We start from the raw sequence: 20,369 nt of genomic DNA, 5'->3' as shown, positions 1-20,369 counted from the left end.
CAACAATTGTCTTTGATTTTATCACATCTTTTCCCTCCAGCAATTGTCTTTATCCTCCCTTCCACACGATAAGCAGTGGCTAACCTAGGGGTTAGAACTTGAATAATGATATTTCCTTGTCTCTAATTATCCTTAATTGATCGTTACGCAATCTTAGGGTTGGCCCGGCCCAAAATATATCGGGCTTTCTCCCATCTGATTTGAATCCAAACAACAACTAATATCTCTATTAATCTATATTACATGTTAATACCAACAACCCGAATTTATGTGCTTTCTCTCCTCCATATAGAAGGGATCTTCCCAACAAGTCGGGGTTGTGGGGACCGCTAGTGAGTCCCCTAACCTCGAGAATTGGGACTGTAACTTAGGATCCCGACTCTCAAGGATGGGGCTCTCGCTAATAGCCACCACTCCTCGACTAAGGTCATTGATCACTTCAAGAGGCACTGATAACTTTACCTATGAGGGTGGTGACCACTAACAAGACCACCACTCTTAATAGAGGGAAAATCGTAAAAAAAAAAAAGAAAAAAAAAAGGGAAATCAAAACTCTATAGTGGAGGCTTCGTTAGCAGCCATTACACCCTTAGCAGAGGTTGTTGGCGACCTTGTCCTGGGATGGTGTCTATCGATGAGGACACAAGATTCAGTGACCTAGCTAGCGGCCACCATCCTAAAATGAGGTAAGCAGTGCCTCTTAAGGCCCTGTATAGTTTTTACATATCTAATATTTGAACTGCAAACCCTTACTTGAATTGGCAGGTTAGCAACAACTGCAGCTTTAACTCCTAGTACAATACTGGGGTTGCCCCCCCATCGGAAGTCAATATCCATTATGACCTGACCCTTTTTGTGACTTTGAACACGAATACCTGGGTATTAAAAAATTAGAGAGCAACATGAAAAGATAAAGCAAAGGATAAAAATCTAAAAGAAGTAAAAACGATGGTACCCAGTCAAAACATACTGCAGGAATAAAACATTATTTGTGAAGCTTACAAACTTGATAAGCCATTTAGTTATGCAGGAATAAAGAGCTTACTATCTGCAACAATCATCAAACAAATTCATTCTGACAAGGAAGATGGTTCAAAATGCTAAGAAGACACGAATTCAGAAGATTAAAAAAAAAAAAAAAAGAGTGATCAAGGTTACTATTTTAAGGCAATTGTTGCAAGCAAATATGAAGTCATAACATTATAGGATAAAACTTGGAAGGATAGAGAATGAAATTGAAGAACAAGAGTTGATTCAAACCTTCAATCTTTGGTGCCACAGTTCCAAGCGACAACTTGCTAAACTTCAGTGAAGTAATCCCTGGAGGTCGATACTCTTCCAATAATGGTTCAACAGATTCTTTTATTACCATTGTTGCCGCCTGGGAAAAATGACAGCCAATAGTTTTCTATGTGAGAACTAAAAGGTCATCCCAAGCATGGAGTTGAGAAAGAAATTTCAAAAGATAATGGAAAATATATGCATTGTGTGATCCACCAATATCAGCATTCAATAGAAATTTCAAAAGATTATGTTCTGATCATCTGCCAAGCCAGGAGTCTTAAACTTTGTTTGTTCTGCATCATGGAAAAAAGGCATTCCGAGCAAGTCACAACACTTGACTACCTTATGAGCTGGAACTTGTAGAAAAAATATATTACTAAAGCAACGATAGAGGTTGTCAATTTATTTTTTAAGTCTGTAACTGCCTAAAATTTAGCTATCTCTCATTCATTTAACTGCCTAAATTCCCTTCCAACCACCCATCCCTGGCCTACACCCCGATCTCTCAGTTCAGCAGTTTTGGTCATAATTATTTTTCATGGAAACAAAATCGAAAACTAAAAGCGCATGCGGCAGTGGTACTGCTGCTTGTAGCATGGATAGCCAGGTAAAATGAATATACAGAAAATAGAAGGAAGAAAAAAAGAATTACATCTGCAACAAATGGCCACAGTTTGCTCAGTTGCTTGTTCATCCATTTCGCCTGCCAACATGAAAGAAGGAATCATTTACAAAATAGAGCAACCAATTAAATGAACAACTAAGGACCATGCCAAATTAAATTATAGTAAGCTCCTTTATTAGAGAATCGTTATGTAAAACAGTTGCCTCCCACCTTTGCTGCATTAAAGAAGCATATTTGCATGAGATCAGATAATGAAAATATAGTTCAGAGGTTATAAAGGTTGGACAGTCATTTACCCCCAGAAAAAAAGAAAAAACAATTCTGTACCATTCAAGAAGCAATTAGAATGTTACTTCTAGTCCTTGGCAGATCTAAAACAGTTATCTCTCTCTCGTCCTCTATATGCTTTCATAATCAAACTATTCTTCCGGGCCATTATTATATCAAATAAAAGATGATTATGCAATATGGATAAGGGAAAAAGAGGAAAAGTCTTTTTTTTTTAATTGTTTGGTGATTTTCCATTCTTAAGTACGAAAGATAAAGAAAAGTCTAACCTGTTCATATACGGGAAATGATATCCAGTCAGGAAAGCTATCACCACAAATTTTCCTTAGATCATCTCGGTTAAGGGATGCCAGTTGTTTGATAACCATTGCCTGTGAAGAGAACAGGAGATATAAACAAACAGGACCTCACCGAACTAGGAGAAGTCACCGATTAACCAATCCCAAGCAAGCAAAGAAACCAAATGAATTTGTCTCAGTATCTACATCGAAGTATAGCCATCGCAGCTACTGGTTCTTTTCGAATAAAGATATTTCACATGCACTTTGAAATGTCCTAAGTAAGCATAGAGAAGCTGATTGGCAAAACATCAGAAAGTTTTATACTCACCATCACTTTATTGATCTAAATCATTACTTTTTCCTCAAGAGTACAGATCTCGAAGAGCACAAAATACGATGCGATGCAATGGCCCAAAAACTTAAGGCTAGTTTAAGGAGCAGTCACTGTGCAATATACAAGAACATTCCGATGCACCGGAAGCCAGAAATCGAATGAGGTACACAGCAGCATCTCCTTTTCAAGAACACAATAGTTAATGACACTTACTTAACCATGCAGTTTTTGAGTATCTATGGAAAGGATTCTCTATATCACGTTAGCGATCAAAAAGCAGCACAGTTACCAATTCCATGAGCTTAATCCTTTTCGCATATTTCAGAGGCCCTAATGTATCATAGGAGATCACGGAAACAAATGCAACATAGAAACACATGACCGAAGATTCATCGACGAACGAAATTGATCAGAGAAATACTTCATCAAGTTCACCTTAGCGACACGCTTGGTCCTGCGATAGCTCATCATGTAACTCCATCCGAACATCACCGCCACCCCAAAGATCGCCCCCATGACGATTCCCGAAGTAAACCCCATCTCTACTATCCGCTTCTCCGAAAAAACCAGAGCACAAACAGAAGGCAGGACAAGATCTCCGACTCCGCCACAGGTCAACGTGTCCGATCAGATCGTCCTCTAGAAGCAGCAGTCCAAGTCCTTACACAAACAAACAGTCAAATCGCAGACAGAGTGACGACGATAATACCGGAGCGACGCCTCAGTCGGACAAACAGAAACGACCAGGACTCAATGCGGACCGAAACGCGAAACGATCGGTTACTATGAGAAACAGAAACGCATCGAATATTCAATCTTCTCTCCCTATGGAAAGCTCGGGCGGTTCCTCAATCCATGGCGGAAACAATCTGACGGGATCTTCTCATCTTCTTCGTCGTCTCGGCCAGGAGATGGGAAATGCATTGAAGATGAAGCAGTTCACAGAGGAGGCGCCTGGAGAAAGTGCACGCGCCCGGTTGCGGTGAGGCCAGGAGCAAAGCGGTGGGTCCTACTCATTTGGCCTTACGTGCACCGGGTGCATGGTCGTGTGCGGGGAGAATTTTCCCCTTGTGACTGTTGCCGTGACTTCAATTAATCACGCTTACGCCCATCTGTCCGTTTAGTTTGAAAGTTTTGTTTATACCCGAGTGCTTCGTGAATTGGATTCTCTCATATTCTCCCCCGTACTTTGAGATTATCACAAATCTATACATGCTTCCAGAAGTTCCAGTATTTACAGATAAGGACCCATATTTTTCTCGTTTTCTACCCAGGATGGGTGTGCTCCTTTGGACGGATTTCTAACCAAGAGGCAAGAAAGTTCGATCATCACCAATGAATTATATATCTTTTTATTTAACATTAATTAATTTATTTTGTTGAGAAAAAAAATGCAAGACCTTTTAATTTCAAGTCCACAATTTGTAACACTATACTAAAATTCCTTTCTTATTATCAGAATAAAAATTCCGTCCTCACCAATAAAGGAAAGAAGTATGGTTAACCATAACCTAATCCCTCTCTGGTTGGCAAGAAAGGTTTAGTCAATATACGTCAGTCCTAAAGTATCTATGGAGATTACTTCCCACGACTTTTCAATAAAATTTAAATGGATAACACTTTAATGTAATTAGCACAGGAGACTGTATATAGTCATTCATGTCAATTTCTTATGCTTTGTTTATTTCTTTTTATAATAATTTAACTTTATCCAATTCAATTATATTCATTTTATAATAATTATTGTTTTATCTTTTTCTTCCATTTAATAATACTTTCTCAAGCATACTTTTTCCTAACAATTTTTAAACTTCCATTTTATAATACTTTCTCACTCATACTTTTTCCTAACTATTTTTAAAATTAATTTTTTAATAAAATTTCTATTTACTTTCACATCTATAGATACATACATACATATATATATATATATATATATTCTCATATATCAATATATTTATCGATACTTATAATTATTATACAAAATCAAGTTAAGTTGGATCACTTATCCAACTCGAAAACCAAAGGCAAGGTTAGTTTCTTAAATTTTTGGGCCAAAACCGTGCACATATAAAGAAAAGCATAGTTGGTGAAAACATCAAACATTGATCGATTACAGTAAAAAGAAAATTTCACAAAGTAGATCCAATAACAAGACAATATGACAGAAGTATCTCGGATGTAATAGCTGTCGATCAACAACAGTACTTCCCAAAGATTAAAGGTGACAAATTCTTGTATCAAATTCTTACTAAAACCTAGCTCTGAACTTGTAATTGCCCAAATATCGGTTGTCACCGTTCCTCTCCCTTTTTCCTCCAGTTCAGACCCCGCTCTTTTTGTGGGAAGGAAAGTGAAAGGAATCAAGGGGACACGGTGGCGGTCCGAATTCAGTCATTGCTGTCTAGGCAAGGTCAACGGAGAGTTCCCTGGAGTGGTGGTGGCGCGTTTAGGACACCACCTCCTCTTGATTCTCTCTCTCTCCTTCAATGGCACTCCTTACAAATTGAAGAACAAAAGTAGTGGCATTTGTGTCTATTGAATTTTTATTTGACTTATACAGGCTTGGACCCATATTCACTTAAAAGTTAAAGCTGATAAGTTGTGGTACGCAAACCATATATTAATCCATGGATTTTCCTTTTGTTTTATGATATGGAATTTATCATATTTTACTCTTCAATACTCGTCTTCACGTGCAATATGTGGTCTATTTTCTGCTTATACATTGTCACGTGACATTAAAAACCCGCCCTTAACAACTGACCTCGAGTCGAGTTACTCTTCCGTGCTTGGGTGAGAGGGGACATACACGAGGCGCTCTTTTAGCTGCTCTCGGACATACTGGACTTGGCAAGCGCAAATGCATAACACGGGCTCTAATACCATATTAAATTTTCATTGGGATTACACGGGTTCGGGCCCCATACACTCAAAAGTTTAAGCTGATAGCTTGTTAGATCCAAACATCATATAGGCTTGTGGTTTCTTTCTCAAATTTTATGTGCAAGACAATATATCTCAACAAATTGAGAAAGAATCACAAACTTATATGAGGTTTGGATTCAACAACATATCAGCTTCAACTTTTGGGTTGCAGATGAGCTCAAGTCTGTGTAGACTCAAGTGAAAATTTTACATGGTATCAAAGCGGGTTACGCTTTTCGTGCGCAAGTGTGGCTCACACCACGCTAGATTCAATTTTAAGGCAGCTAAAAGTGTGCATCATGTTATTTAGGCCCGAGAGCGACCCAGTCCAGTTTCAAGGTAGCTAAAAGTGCACCTTTAGTTAGACCCGAGTGTGGAGCTTGAGACTAGTTTGGTATTTGCCCCCTTTGCCTGAGCAAGAAGAGGATGTTGGTCTCGTGGTTAGTTATTGAGTAAGGATGTTCAAAGGTATGTGGCACGTGATGTACCACACATTGCCATGTGAGGGCATTGAGATATGTTGTCCCATACGGAAAAAATTGAAAAAGAAATCACAAGCATGAGACTTGGGTCTAACAACTTATCAACTTAAGTTTTTGGATCACAGATAAGCTCCGGTTTGTGTAGGCTCAAGTGAAAATTTTACATTGTCATTCTGAATAAAATATTATCTTATTAACATGTCCTAAATTCATATCGGGTGGGATTGATCATGAGTTAATAATGATATAGGGCTCAATCCAATTCCCACCAAATGCAAGATAATTATTTTGAAATCCCAATCCTAGTCTATGGCCGACCAAACGCAACCTACCATATTATATATGTTAAAAATTAAAATTTATTCCTCAACACTACAAATTAATAGGGTTTGTGGGCTGGTTCTCAGTATGTTTGGGCAATAAAATTAGGACGGTAAAATAGGTTTCGGCTCCAATTTCAATAGTACCTCGAACTTAAAAATGGAATCGACCGTATACAAATATTAAATAATATATAAATATATGTTTTTGTTTTCCGTAATTTGCTTTTTTTTTAATATTATCAATACCATTCAAAATCTATGTTCTAAATATTTCATCTCCATTTCTTTCATCTTAGATCTATTCCTTTCTACTCCATTAAATTCCTTTCATTTCATTTCATCTACTCAATTTCTAAAATACTAGGACGCAAACCCACACTTCGCAACTGAAAAATGGATTGATATTATAAATATGATTATTATTTTATGTTTTTCATTAGTATTTTATCTTTGGCATGACCATTGAATTTTTCATATTATCGGTTCTGATTAAATTGGTTTATATATGTCTTATTATTCATTAGTTTCATTACTCAGTAGCTTGTATAATGCACATATTTTGGTAGCGTAGGCATAACAAAAAATTGGTCGCTTCGCACTAAATATGTATAATATAGCCAAATTTATTCATTCAAATTTAGCCATTTATAACTCAACCTCAAATTTTAGCATACTTGTAGAATTTCCAATCCAATTATCCATGATTCAATGTTCTGAATACCGACATGATATTGGAAGTGCTTCTTTCTATTACAAAGGAAAAATTAAATTTTGTTTCATTGTGCACCCTTTGTTTAGCCGACAATAATATTACTAGTAATATATTAATTTATACAAATTCAATTTTCTAGTTATGATAATATTCGTGGAAATTATAAATTCTCAATTTATAATAATGTTTTAGATTTTATATAAAATACAATAAAATGAACGTCACCCCCGAATCCCGCATTGGTTGTGCAAATGGGAGATCTTGGATTTACAAGGGCCAATAACCTCAATAACAGCTGGTATTACTATTACTATTACTATGATTATCATCATCATCATCATCATCTTCTATAACTAAAACTATTGCACATATTTCCACATGTCAACTCTTCATTTTTTCTAACTTCTTTTCATTTATTATTATTTTTTTGTAATGAAGCTAATTAATGTTTGTAGGATGGATAAGTAAAAGAAAAAAAATACAAAGAAAATAAATGAAAAGAAGTTAGAAAAATTTAAAGAGTTGACATGTGGCAATATGTGCAAGAGTTTTAGTTATATAAGATATATGTGACAAATGTTAAAAAATACTTTTGGATTCTGCATCTCCTTCATCCGTTCTTCTGATTCCTCTATACTTCATTTCGACATCCAAACTCTGAGTTTTTGCTATGAGAAAGAATAATAGAGTACATGTCCACAATATGATATGGTAGGAACCAGGACCCAAATTTAGAAACCAATCTATTATGGTATATAAAAACCGACAAGTAAAAACAAAATGCGTCATGAAATCCAAATATGAAACCCTCAGTTCGACGTTATTAACTTTTAAATTCTAGTTTAATGAACATTTACAATATTTTGCTTGTATCATCTTCAATGTACTTTGACTACTTGTTCATATTATACATATGTGATAATATATAATAAAATTTTTTGAAAAATTAAAAATTTTCTTGACAATTGAAAAGATTTCCTTGAAATATGTGATATTTTTGTTTAATGTACCGAAAGCCCTATAAATACAAGACCTAAATTTTTTTTTGTTCCATTATAGTTTGGAAAAAATATGCCATAGCACAAACCTTTTGCTTTCATGTCAATTTATCACAATCTTTCGAAATTACACTATATAGCACAACGTTTAGGATGTAGTATTGTTTGTAGAAAAATAATATGCCAGAGATAGTAGGTCTCGAAAGTATAAGAATGTGCATAATCGAACTTCTAAATCTCGGTAATGGGTTCGAGCCTTACTTCGAAAAAGGACTTAGATTGAGAAGGATCGAGCAAACTAAAATTGCATTAATAGGGTAAAGGTCTATACAATAAGGTAAAGAGAAAGGACGATCTTTACAAATTGAAGGGAAAACAAGAAAACCTAAAGGAACGTATGTATGGGGAAACAAAAGAATTAGCTAAAAGAAAAAGATTGTAGGAGCATTTTAATAGAGCTTCAAGTCTGAATCGATGAGCATGTGCGTGTGTGTTCTCTGATTTTCCAAGCCTAGTATTTATAGAGCAATCAAGCCTTCATCACCGTAACCTCCACGTTCTCATGCTTCTCAGTCAACAAATGTGGGTGTTTGATCGTACAGTAACTGCTTGCTATCAAATGATCAAGTCATATGCTATTTCTTCTCCTTTTTCACCACTTTTACTAGTTTATCCAAATATGATTGTGCGTCCCCATGTCTCCTTAACTGATGGAGCCTCAACAAAAGAGATAAGCATGACATCAAATCTATCTCGCATTCTTCAAATTCTATCTGATTCTAAGACCAAGCCATCCGACAATGGGCTGGGCTTGTCTTTTTATCAGCATCGTCATCTTAACTCGTAATCCCTAGATCAGTCCAACACCTCATGGGCCGCCCTTCTCCTTTAATTGAGACCGATCCTAACCTAAATACGAAACACCGGGTCAACAAGTGCCAATTATGCAAAATTTTCCATTAAAAGTAAACGAAAGGTTGGCAAGGTACACATGTGGATAAGTAGTGGGCCCAAACTCTCGCCACACGCGAAATAACCCATATTCAGACTCGCTCGGTGTCCTTTTATCCACCCAACTCCCCATCACTATCAATACTCTAATCCCATTCCCGCTTCTTCACACTTCTCCCGCCTCATTGCAGTTTCAAATTTCTCTTTAGTTTAGCGCTTTGCCCTTTGTCCCCCTCTTCACCCACGAGCCTGTCAGCCTCTCTTCACACTTCTCCCTCTTTTACTTTCATAGAAGAAAACGAATAAATGTTTTCATTTCATCTGACAGGTATGAGCTTATCTTTTCTTTTTAGCAATTTTTCATCATTTGTTCACTATGCGAACTGTAATGAGTTCTATATGTGATTTTTTTTCATTCTATTGATGTTTTCAGAAAGAGTAATTCTGTATGTGAAGATGCGTGAATGAGATTCAGGTATTGATAGTAAGAGAGTCGGGTGGGTAAAAAGAAGGCACCAGACAGGTCCGAATATGGGTTATTTCGAATGTGGCAAAAGTTTAGGTCCACTATTCATCTACGAGTGTGCCACATCAGCCTTCCGTTTAATTTTCACGGAAAATTTGACGTTAAGCCATAATTGACATTACACCCTAAACGATATATTATATAGTGTAATTTTAAAAAGTTGTGGTAAAATTTACACAAAAGTAAAATGTTATGCTACGACATATTTTTTTCCCATATAGTTTTCCAACACCCTAAGTCCTACACAATATCTCACTTATAATCATTGTGTTTGTTATGTTTACTTGGTCAAATATATCCTTTTAGATATTGACAGAAGTTTTTCGCACAACGTTATTGACAAAAGTTTTTCGCACAACGTGCGAATATTGACTAGTCTTTATAAGAATTGGATAGGGTTCTTCTCTCATAAAACTTATGGAGTATTCGTGCCCGACTCACCCCTATAAATTTATGTAATTGTAAAGTGCGGATGCCATATTGTTGACGCTAAATAATTCTTGCCACATTGGGGCTTGGTCCAGCCCCATCAGCCCAACCATAGCTAAGATCAAGGGATTAGTCTGGGCTTTCAAGGGTCAAGTCCAAAAAGCGATGTGTTAGTCACACCCATTGGGAAAAGCCATTTATGTGCGTATTATTATTGAGGACAACTAGTCTACTTCTATCTATGCGCTTCACGTTTTTTTTTTTAAATCTTTGTATAAATTCTTATTATAATTATTACATTTTGAAACACTATTTTTCTGATAAAAGTCACATCTATTAGTAATTTTATTTTATAAATAATAATTTTCAATATTTTTTTGTTAGAATTAGAGTAAATTATTATCATAATGTAGTCAAAGTAAGTTGTTATAATAATTATATTTAATTTGACTGTTAGTCTAGTTTTGTCACTTATATTAATTAAGTTTAGTAATTACAATACAAATTTGTCTTGTCCTATTTGTAAATCATGTTTTATCACATTTTTTTAAAGTTTTATTTTTATTTTATTTGTGAGATTAAGTTCATGATGATATATTATAAATTTTTTCTTTAAACATCCACAAACGTTTTTTCGAAAATTCTATAAATAATCGTTCAATTTTTTATTTTTATTTTTATTTTTGTGGTGTTTATATCCTTTGCGTTGTATATGTTCATTTTAGCACCATTTGTATGACATTTCTTATAACAATTATTCTAATTTTTCAAAAATTCATTTACTTCTTAACAATAAAATATTGAAATGATTAATTTTAAGTTTATACAATAGTCAATTGATAAAATGAGACTAATTTTGTATGATTCAATAAATATAACTCACATCTCTCAATTAGAATGCAATTGTATATTTATTTAATCAATTGTGTACTACACAGATTTATTATAAATATTTATATACACAAACTTGATTACACATTTTTTAAATATAAAATTCATGACATATTTATTTCACATGTTTAATTTTTGTTTTTATAATATCATAATTTTATGTATTATAATGATTTTAATCTTATGATAGAAATTAGATTAATAGTCTTATCCTTTAAAAAAAATCATTTTAACTATTTTATTCCTTTAATGATGAATCATTTATTATAATAAGAGTCAATTTTTCTTATATATACGGATAGTATTGTGCGTCTAGAAAATGTAGATGGGATCAATACAAATAAGAACATAAAATATTTGAGAAGTGGTTGTAGTAGTTAAATATCGGTACGTCTTCGCTTGAAAGTAAGAGGTTCCGGTTATAATTTTTCCTATAGGATTTTTTGTTGTCTTTATTTCCCATTTTTGTATCCCTTTACTAGACTCGTCGGTTTTCTCTCATAGCCGATAGTGGTAAATATTTATGGCATAGAAGGGTCATCATCAATTTTTTTTTTCTTTTTTTTTACTTAAAAAGGAGAACTTTGTTCTGTCTTTAGGACAATACTAGGGCAAAAGGCTTGAGCGGTGCGGTAAGGCTGAAATTATTCCGAACAATCATATTGTAATTATAATTTATGCGATACTTGATATAGCATACAGCCTCAATATCTCGTAAAGAATTAAAATCATAAACTCTTGATTATTAGTAAAGTTTTAGACTTCTGACAAAGTATATTGATTAATATATGTTAGATGATATAAAAGCTAATATCTCTTTACACTTTGCCATATTTTTTTTTAATAATTCGAAAACCATTTTTTACTTCATTAGGTCACTTACAACCGATATTCATTAGGACGTTGAAATATAAGAAATAATTTATCTAATATCTATAATAAGAAAAAGAAACATTATAACGTATTCAAACTTGTTATCTAACCAGAGAAGTATTATAGAAAATTTGTAAATTGTGCTACAATTATAATATAATCAATGACTAATTTGTAAGTTGTGCCACGATTATAATAACATTCACTTTTAATGTCTATTTTACTGTTAAAAGTGAGTGTTATACTAATAACATTCACTTTTAATGTCCATTTTACTGTTAAAAGTGAGTGTTATGCTTCGCGAATTGGAGGTATATTTCCTGCGTCTCTAAATACTATATACTAGAGTCAGATCCTTGCTACGTGCAGTAATACGTAAATGTGTAGCGATATTAATAAAGAAAAATTAAAAGAGAATTTAGAGTACTAGTGAGAAAGAAAGAAAATTAAAAGAGAGAGAGTGAGAACGTGAGGTGAGGGGGAAGAGAGAGGAAGTGGGAGAGAATTCACATGTTTATCATCAGGGATGAAGTGCGAGGGTTTAGGTTTCCCTTCACAAGACCATGTATGTTGTTATTTGGTAATTAAAAAATTTCAAGTTCGATATTCAGTAGGATTACTCGTATTTCTTTATTAGTTATTAGAATTTTTATTATATTAAAATCACGGGCCTCCCTTGTAAAAGAATCATTCCCTTAAAATCTTGACATTTTAAAAGAATTTGTATATTATTCATTTTTTTTTATGAAATTGCTTGTATATGCGTTTCCTAACTTGGAAAACTCATTTCTTCATTCATCCCCCTGAGGTCCGCTCCCCTCGATCCAATTCCTGGGTCGGGTCTTCGCTTGTCATGATTCTTAGTCGGTGCCTACAGCTGATAGGCAACAAATAGACAATCATGATGAAAGATATTGTTCTCTTTCATAAGAAGAAAGAAAGATATTGTACAAGTTCACTCTAATAAAGGATGTTAGAAATCATAGATTTTCATATATGCTTGTTGCACTTTAGGCATGTATTAATACACATTTATATACTTTCCTTGATGGTCATGTACAATATTTATATAATTTAATATACACATCTCACCTCATTAGTGAGGAATTATATCATTTTGTGCCCAATTCTTTAAAGTGTCAAATCTACACCGAGTAACTCCGAATTGGATAGCTCGCTTCTGCTCATTCCCCTAACTCACCTGTCTATTTCCTGATCTATCCGTTTTCTTCTTGGCACTAATGGTTGATCGCTCATCCTCCTCAATCTCCATTGTCCTTCCCTCATCCTTTCCAACTATACATGTCAAACCCATCGCTAAGGCTACGTTTGGTTCGTTGGATATGAATAGATATGAAATAGAATAGATAGGGAATAGAATAGGCAAGGAATAAAATAAAAATTTTGATGAAATTTTTTTATTTGGTTGGAGGGAATAACAAAACTGGGAGTTATAATTCTGATGTTTGGTTGGGTTGAATAAGGAATGGGAAAGAACGGGAATATGGTAAAAAGACAGAAATGCCCTTCATACTAAATTTAATGAGTTTTATAAGATAAATAGATAACCTTAATGATAATTTTAATAATTAATAAAAAATAAATATTTTAAAAAATTTTAAAAAATTAATTTTTTAATTAAATTACTAAAAATTAAGTTTATTAATAAAATTAATTATTTTAATTAATAAAAATACAAAAAAATTAAATAATATTTGAAAATTAATTATTTTAATTGACTTACTAAAAATAGTTTTATCTAATAAAAGAAATTATTTTAATAATTTAATAAGCATAATTATCTATTTGTATAATTAACAAAAAAATAAACATTTTAAATAATTTAAAATTAAATAATATTTACAAATTAATTATTTTAATAAATAAATAATATTTCAAAATAATTATTTTAATTGATACTAAAAAATAATTATTTTAATTAATAAAAAATATTTCAATTATGAAATAATTTTTAAAAAATAATTATTTTAATTAAATTACTAAAATTTGTTTTTCGTAATAAAATTAATTATGTATTAATTTAATAAGTAGAAATATAGAAAGAATTAAAATAATTTTTATTAAAATAATAAAAATATTGATGATTATTAAATAAAATTTAATAAATGAATTTTTTTAAATTAAATTACTGAAAATTATGCTTATTAATAAAATTATTTATTTTAATTAATTTAATAAGCATAATTATCAGAGCTGTGATGGATTAGAATGATAGCATGGATTGAAATTAACTTAAAATGATGAGGGCATTTTAGTCTTTTCACGATCTACTCCGGATGCCCCTTGCCCAAGCCGGATCTTCACGTGAGGCTGCCTCAATCCGGATGAAAGCGGAATTTTGGGCCCATCCGAAATAGGTTCTTCTCAAATCCTACGAACCAAACGTCGGATTACCTATTCCATGCGGAATAGGTAATCCGTTTCTGATCAAATCCGTCGAACCAAACATGCCCTAAGATCTTATGGTTACAATCTCTTCTTCAAGAACTGAGAATTTAGCAACATCACTGTTCCACTCTTTGGTGTGACAACATTTCGGCAAGTTATTTTATAGTAAATCTCATCTTTCATGCTAAAACTAAGCACATTGAGATTGATTATCACGTTGTGCGATAGAGATTCATGCGCAAGCAACTTTCTTAATTGTTTTATCAATTCCACTGATTAGCTAGCTAATGGACTTACAAAGGTTTATCTTCATGCGCATGCACCTCTTATCCTCTTTTCATCGCATATGTACTTTTGCTTTTTTATTATGATTCTTTTTTTCTTTTTGCAAGCTATTAATAATTTATGATCCTCATATTAGAAATTGGGATATAATCTGGGGGCTCCATTTGATTTTGAAATTATAATTTTACTTCACTCCCTTTACTTTATTATTCACTCAATTAAACAATATAATCATTACTCTTTTCTTATCATTAGGATAATTAATTTTTAAAAATTAAATTCTCTCAACTATTTATTACTCTTTTTATTTTATGTTATAATAAATTATCTCCCGTACATTTTATTAATCATTATTACAACTAATCTTTTAATAATAATACCTACAATCCCAACAACTAATACAACTCTTTTTCGCTAAAAGGCATATTAGCAGTGCAATGGCGTGCTCACTCATCAATGTAAATGTCTATCGGTGTACGATAGAAATTAACGTCGCAGTTGGATCGGTACGGCGCAGAGGGGCTTAGCCTTCTGAATTGTGATCCCATTCTTCTCATTCATGTCCATTGTCTCAGTTGCTTCCCCATTCGCAAGCTTCCAGTCAAAGGAGCGGATCAAAGAGCCCAATATCAAATGCACCATTCTATAACCCAAAGGCATCCCAGGGCACATCCTCCTCCCGGCCCCGAACGGAATCAGCTCAAAATCTGTCCCCTTGATGTCGATCTTGAGCTCCAAGAACCGTTCAGGCTCGAAGCGGTCAGGGTCCTGCCACACGCTCTCGTCCCTGCCCATGGCCCACAGGTTGACCATGATCTGCGTGTCCTTGGGTATCTTGAACCCGCAGAGGTCCACTTCTGTTTCTGCTCTGTGTGGGAGCAGGAACGGCGAGTACAGCCTGAAGGTTTCTTTGACGACTGCCCGTAGGTAAGGGAGCCTCGGGATGTCCGATTCCTGTACCTTCGTGTCCTTGCCGAGGACCTGTTCGATCTCCGCACGGGCTTTTGCCATCTTTTCCGCGTGCCTCAGCAGCTCTACCATGGCCCATTCAACAGTAGTATGGGTTGTGTCAACGCCAGCAACGACTAGATCCTGATATATTATGAAAGTACACTAGTTATAAATGTGGTCCAATCATATATATCTCTAAAGTGAAAACGAAAAGATGTCAAAGACATCGCATGTTTCACATGCTTCATATATTTTATCTCATTGTATATGTGTACTTAGGCTTGATTATTTCCAACCATCAATAGCATTCCATCTCAACTGTCTCATGCTGTGCCAAGTCTATTAGATCGAATACCCAAAAAATAAAAAAAAGGGCATATATGGACAGAATGAATTAAAATCTGTATCACGGGCCTGATATGAACTAAGAAATCCGTGAATTTAACTGAAAAAAAAATACTGAGGAAGGAATACAGACGTAAATACTCACGGCAAGTATGCTGTTGATGTCCTCTCGGTTCAATTCGGAGCTATCTCTGAGATCAAGGAGAGATTCTAACATATCGTCACTCCGAGGCGACCCATCTGTCGATGCTCTCTTCAGTGTCCTTTCTTCGACAATGCGGTCAAAAACTGCAAATAGCTGACTGAAGTGGGCATCCATCCTCCGGCGGGCTCCTTGTGGGTCGATCCACCGAAGGGCTGGGAAGAAGTCCGATATGTTCGGGCTCCCTCCTTCTTTCATCATGCCCCATATAAGCTCTTTGAACTCCACAACGGAGTTTTCTTTGTGATGCGTCAGGTCAATAGAGAAGAGTGTGTTCGATATTAGATTAAGAACCGTCGTGAACACAGCCTGGCCGACCGTGACTGCCTTGCCCCTGACCGAGTTCTCATGGAGGTAGTCTAATAGCTCATCGACCTTTCTCTGGCGAAGCATTTCGGTAACGTCAAGCTTCTGCCGGGAGAACAATTGCATTGAGCATGCTCTCCTGAAGCCCTTCCACTTGGCCGAGTTGGGCAACCACACCAGGGAGTGCTTGTAATGGTCCCTTGCCCGGACTACGTCCGGGATTGTTCTGCTAGCCATGACGTGGTCGTTCTTCTGGAGGACCTCTCTCGCTGCTTCGTGGGAGGAGACCACCACCACGGTTACGGTCCCGAGCTTCAGGGTCATTACAGGGCCGTGTTTCCTGGCGTGTTCAGCCAGGGTTCGGTGGGGTTTGGTGCCAAGGTCGAGGATGTTCCCGAGCACAGGGAGCGGCCGAGGGCCAGGGGGGAGGCCACAGCCGCTCCCGCTCCGCCTGGGGCGGCGGAGGAGGAGGAAAATGAGCAAGAGGAAACAAAATGAAATGAGAGAAGATGCTTCAAGAGACTCCATTAATTAAATTCTATCACTTGATATTTTTGCTATGCAGGAGGTAGCAGCCAGTGACTTCTCTTCAACTAACTTGAAGGGATATCTCTTATGGGACGTCCATAATCCATGCCATGTGTGCAAGGTTTCCTTGTTTAAACTGTTTTTTTTTCACCACTTGCTTCCGAAAATTCAGTCGTCCCAATTAATTAAAACTCCAATTGAGTCCGTCCAAACGGAGATAAAACTCTTCAAATCATAAATTTCTTCATTCATAAAACTTGAACCATGGATCTTATTTAAGAGAAATAAATGACGAATTATTGGAGCTAACCCTCATCGGTTTGGTATCTTTATCTTACACCATGACCTTTGCGTTGTCATTATGCAACGTGAGATTTGGATCTTGTTTGCTTATATTCCACTACCGTTTTCTTTTCAATTACAATAAAATCCCATAAAATTAATAAGAGATATATATATATAAATGAAAAATAAAAGAGTAATGATAATTCATCTAGAAAGAATATTGGATCCAAACCTCTTGATTGAAAAATGAAAAGCATCCTCAATGCCCTAAGCCCTTTATGGCTTTTGCTGCAGACCATTATCTGCTTTTTGATTGACTCAATACCATAATCTTGATATTAGTTTCCAAGGGAAAAAAGCTTGAAGAGGAACAGGATAATTTACTGGATTGCCGTGAATAATCAAAATCAAAGATCGAGGCTGTTTGCACGAATTATACTATGTAGAATTTTTTTAAAAAAGTTTTATACGATTATTGTGTAATTCATTTTTTTTTCATCAAGTTTGTGTAAATTGTGGTGATAAAAGGTGTTTGGCATAAACTTCATGATGCAAAATAGAATATAGGATTATTATTTTTTTTTGCCCTCAGACCAGTAATATCAATGGTCCCAGAAATATCAAGGAAATTATATTTCTGGTGCTATCGAATTTCCCTGATGCTCTTCGAAGCCATGTAAGAGCACTATGCATGGATTACAGTTCAAGGACCTTCTTCCCGATTTTTACTGGGCTTTATATAGATAAGCAAGGGTAATAATTAGGATTTCGGTGTTGGCAAATCAATTACAATTTTATTATACCTTTTTTTGGTGATTAATTTTATTATACTTACTTAATTAATAATTTGATTTTTGACATATATTTTTCTTTTTAATTAGACTGAATATTTCCTACGGTATTACCTGATCTTGTAATCTTTTCCCTGATATTTTCCGATCTTGCAATATATTTTTTGTTTTTAAAGCATTTCACGCTTTACTCGTTTTTCTTTTTTAAAGATAAGATCCTCACTATTTTCGAGTGAAAATAACAGCCCTCTCTGTAGGGAATTGTGTTTTTAATTATTTGATCGACAATTGCTGGAGTGCATCCATTTGGATTCAAAGTTGCATTTTAAAATCTTACTTTAACTTAATTCTACTCACAACAAAATAAAATTTTACCCACAACAAAATAAAATAACTCATACAAAATCAAAGAGTGGACCCTATTTATATCACTATTTTTCAAAATCAAAATCACATAACTCATACAAAGTCAAATGATGAGTCTTATACATAATCATTTATATCACTATTTTTTAAAATTAAAATTTAATTTTAAAATATTACTTATAAACAAAACACAGAGCATCTCGTGATATAATTTATTCTATTGAAAAAAATATCCAATAAAATATGGTTATACACTGCCAGGAAAAAGAGTCAGAGACGTATCTATGTGCGCGAGATATAAATAAAGGTAGTAATAAATATTAGAACAGTGCCAGTTAGTGCATCAATCAACTTGCATGACTACAAAAAGGTCGACGACTCAACGACAAACTTGATTGAATCATTGATAACTGAAAAAAAAAAAAAAGTATCGATAACAAAAAAATATATATATATATATATATTTAAACTTCTCACCTTTTAATAATTTTAAGATGATTTTTTTCCAGTTAATTACTTAAATTATCAATTTGATAACAGTAATAGCACATCATCATATCTCCGTTAATTTTAATTGAAATGTACATGGTAATGTCACGTGATACATGATGATTGATCGAGTGAATTTTATATTTTTTAATTTATAATTTAATTGATTAAAGAAAAAAATTCTTATTAAAATCATTAAAATGTGAATTTCTTTTTATTAACCTTGATAAAAATTGTCCACGTCTCTATGTTTCCCAGCAGCTTAGCCATAACGTGTAAAGTTGTCCGCTGCTTTTGTGTATGGATTATTACTGGATATCCTATCCTATCAAATATTGGAACAAAATCTCAATGCCATCGTTTTCCATTGATGTAATAATTAACACGCAGAAATTGTTATATTCTTGGTCCCGTAAATATCATTCGTAATTTGAAAAAAAATAATTTATCAATAAAATATTTATTGAGTTGTAAATAAGGAGGAAAATATAAATTTAAATTCTGAAAAGAACACTTGTTAAGAGAGAGAAAACAACATTTTATAATTAATTTTTTGAAATTGTGTGAACAGTACCTCCCATAATTTTAATTTATCCAAAAGAATCCCTCTAAAATACAAGATCTATGTAACCGAATCTCATCATCGTATAGAAATAGCGTTGGGTGGAGTTATTGGGAACCATCCAATTAATCAGGTCGATGGGGCGTTCGGCCGCCCCACCGGATCTAAATCCTCGACTCAAGAGCTGCGGCAGAGGCGAGGACAAGACGATGAAGCCCTCGTCCTGCTTTAGCCCTATGTAACCCCCGACAACCATGTTTGCGAACCGATCCTCGACGCCCAATTTCATGTTGCCAACCTCCTCAGCTCGCACCCGAATTGAAGGCAGGTTTGCAATCGAGGGTGATGAGGAGGTTGATCGGAAGGATGAGGTCGTCTCGAGCATCGGTCAATCGGGGACAGAGTGGACGTCCTGCCCCTATCGAATCGGTGCTGTTTGCTCGGATTGGCACCGCATCGTCGTCGAGGCGAGAGAGAGAGACGTGACAGACAGAGAGGAGAGAGAGAGATGAGACGTGACAGAGAGAGAGAGGACAGAAAGGAGAGAGAGAAGACAGAGATGAGAGAGAGAGAAGAGAGAGTTGTGAGAAAATGTTTTGAATTTTATTTTAATATTATTTTATTATTTATTATTGTAAAAAATTTTAAATCAATTTTTTTAAAAAAAAATTAGTCATATCAAATGTACGTGTCACACGTCCGCAAATCGGAACGGCATTGGACGGCATATGACGAAATACACTTGATTGTTACTGATTCGTACGTTTAGCATCAAATCTTAAAAAAAAAAATACTTTTTTTTATCAAAGTATTACTTTTTACAAACTTTTTTATATACTTGGCGTAATTAACTCATGATTTTATCACATCTTTTCCCTCCAGCAATTGTCTTTATCCTCCCTTCCACACGATAAGCAGTGGCTAA

The 20,369-nt window shown here is 34.6% G+C and overlaps 2 protein-coding genes across 3 annotated transcripts; both read right to left on the bottom strand.

The window, feature by feature from the left end:
- Positions 1 to 159: 159 nt before the first annotated feature.
- LOC116202839 (synaptotagmin-5-like) lies at positions 160 to 3,897 on the bottom strand. Its single transcript, XM_031534466.1, has 6 exons — positions 3,574 to 3,897; positions 3,248 to 3,472; positions 2,467 to 2,568; positions 1,937 to 1,987; positions 1,261 to 1,381; positions 160 to 875 (listed from the first exon to the last, which is right to left on the bottom strand). The coding sequence occupies exons 2-6, from the start codon at positions 3,350 to 3,352 to the stop codon at positions 658 to 660; spliced, it is 597 nt and encodes a 198-aa protein (XP_031390326.1). The 5' UTR covers positions 3,353 to 3,472; positions 3,574 to 3,897; the 3' UTR covers positions 160 to 657.
- An 11,001-nt stretch (positions 3,898 to 14,898) lies between these two features.
- On the bottom strand, positions 14,899 to 17,183 carry LOC116202838 (geraniol 8-hydroxylase-like). Of its 2 annotated transcripts, none has more exons than XM_031534463.1 (2): positions 16,049 to 17,183; positions 14,899 to 15,711 (listed from the first exon to the last, which is right to left on the bottom strand). In XM_031534463.1, the coding sequence occupies exons 1-2, from the start codon at positions 16,949 to 16,951 to the stop codon at positions 15,106 to 15,108; spliced, it is 1,509 nt and encodes a 502-aa protein (XP_031390323.1). In that variant the 5' UTR covers positions 16,952 to 17,183; the 3' UTR covers positions 14,899 to 15,105. The 2 variants fall into 2 exon arrangements, with proteins under 2 accessions (XP_031390323.1, XP_031390324.1); XM_031534464.1 differs by having other exon boundaries at positions 16,061 to 17,151.
- Positions 17,184 to 20,369: the final 3,186 nt, after the last annotated feature.

The sequence above is a fragment of the Punica granatum genome, chromosome 4 (genome assembly GCF_007655135.1).
Source record: "Punica granatum isolate Tunisia-2019 chromosome 4, ASM765513v2, whole genome shotgun sequence".
Lineage (NCBI taxonomy): Eukaryota > Viridiplantae > Streptophyta > Magnoliopsida > Myrtales > Lythraceae > Punica > Punica granatum.
The sequence above is the reverse complement of the archived record's forward strand: the minus strand, read 5'-3'. Positions and strand labels throughout refer to the sequence as shown.

Bases quoted from the DNA above. Each gene is read 5' to 3' on its own strand.
- LOC116202839 (XM_031534466.1), bottom strand. From the start codon at position 3,352: ATGGGGTTTACTTCGGGAATCGTCATGGGGGCGATCTTTGGGGTGGCG. The intron at 1,988-2,466 runs GTTAGACTTTTC...TCATGTTGGCAG, and splicing joins CATTTCCCGTATATGAACAG to GCGAAATGGATGAACAAGCA. The intron at 1,382-1,936 runs GTAATTCTTTTT...CATTTTTCCCAG, and splicing joins TGTGGCCATTTGTTGCAGAT to GCGGCAACAATGGTAATAAA.
- LOC116202838 (XM_031534463.1), bottom strand. From the start codon at position 16,951: ATGGAGTCTCTTGAAGCATCTTCTCTCATTTCATTTTGTTTCCTCTTG. The intron at 15,712-16,048 runs GTCTGTATTCCT...ATAATATATCAG, and splicing joins TACTTGCCGTGAGTATTTAC to GATCTAGTCGTTGCTGGCGT.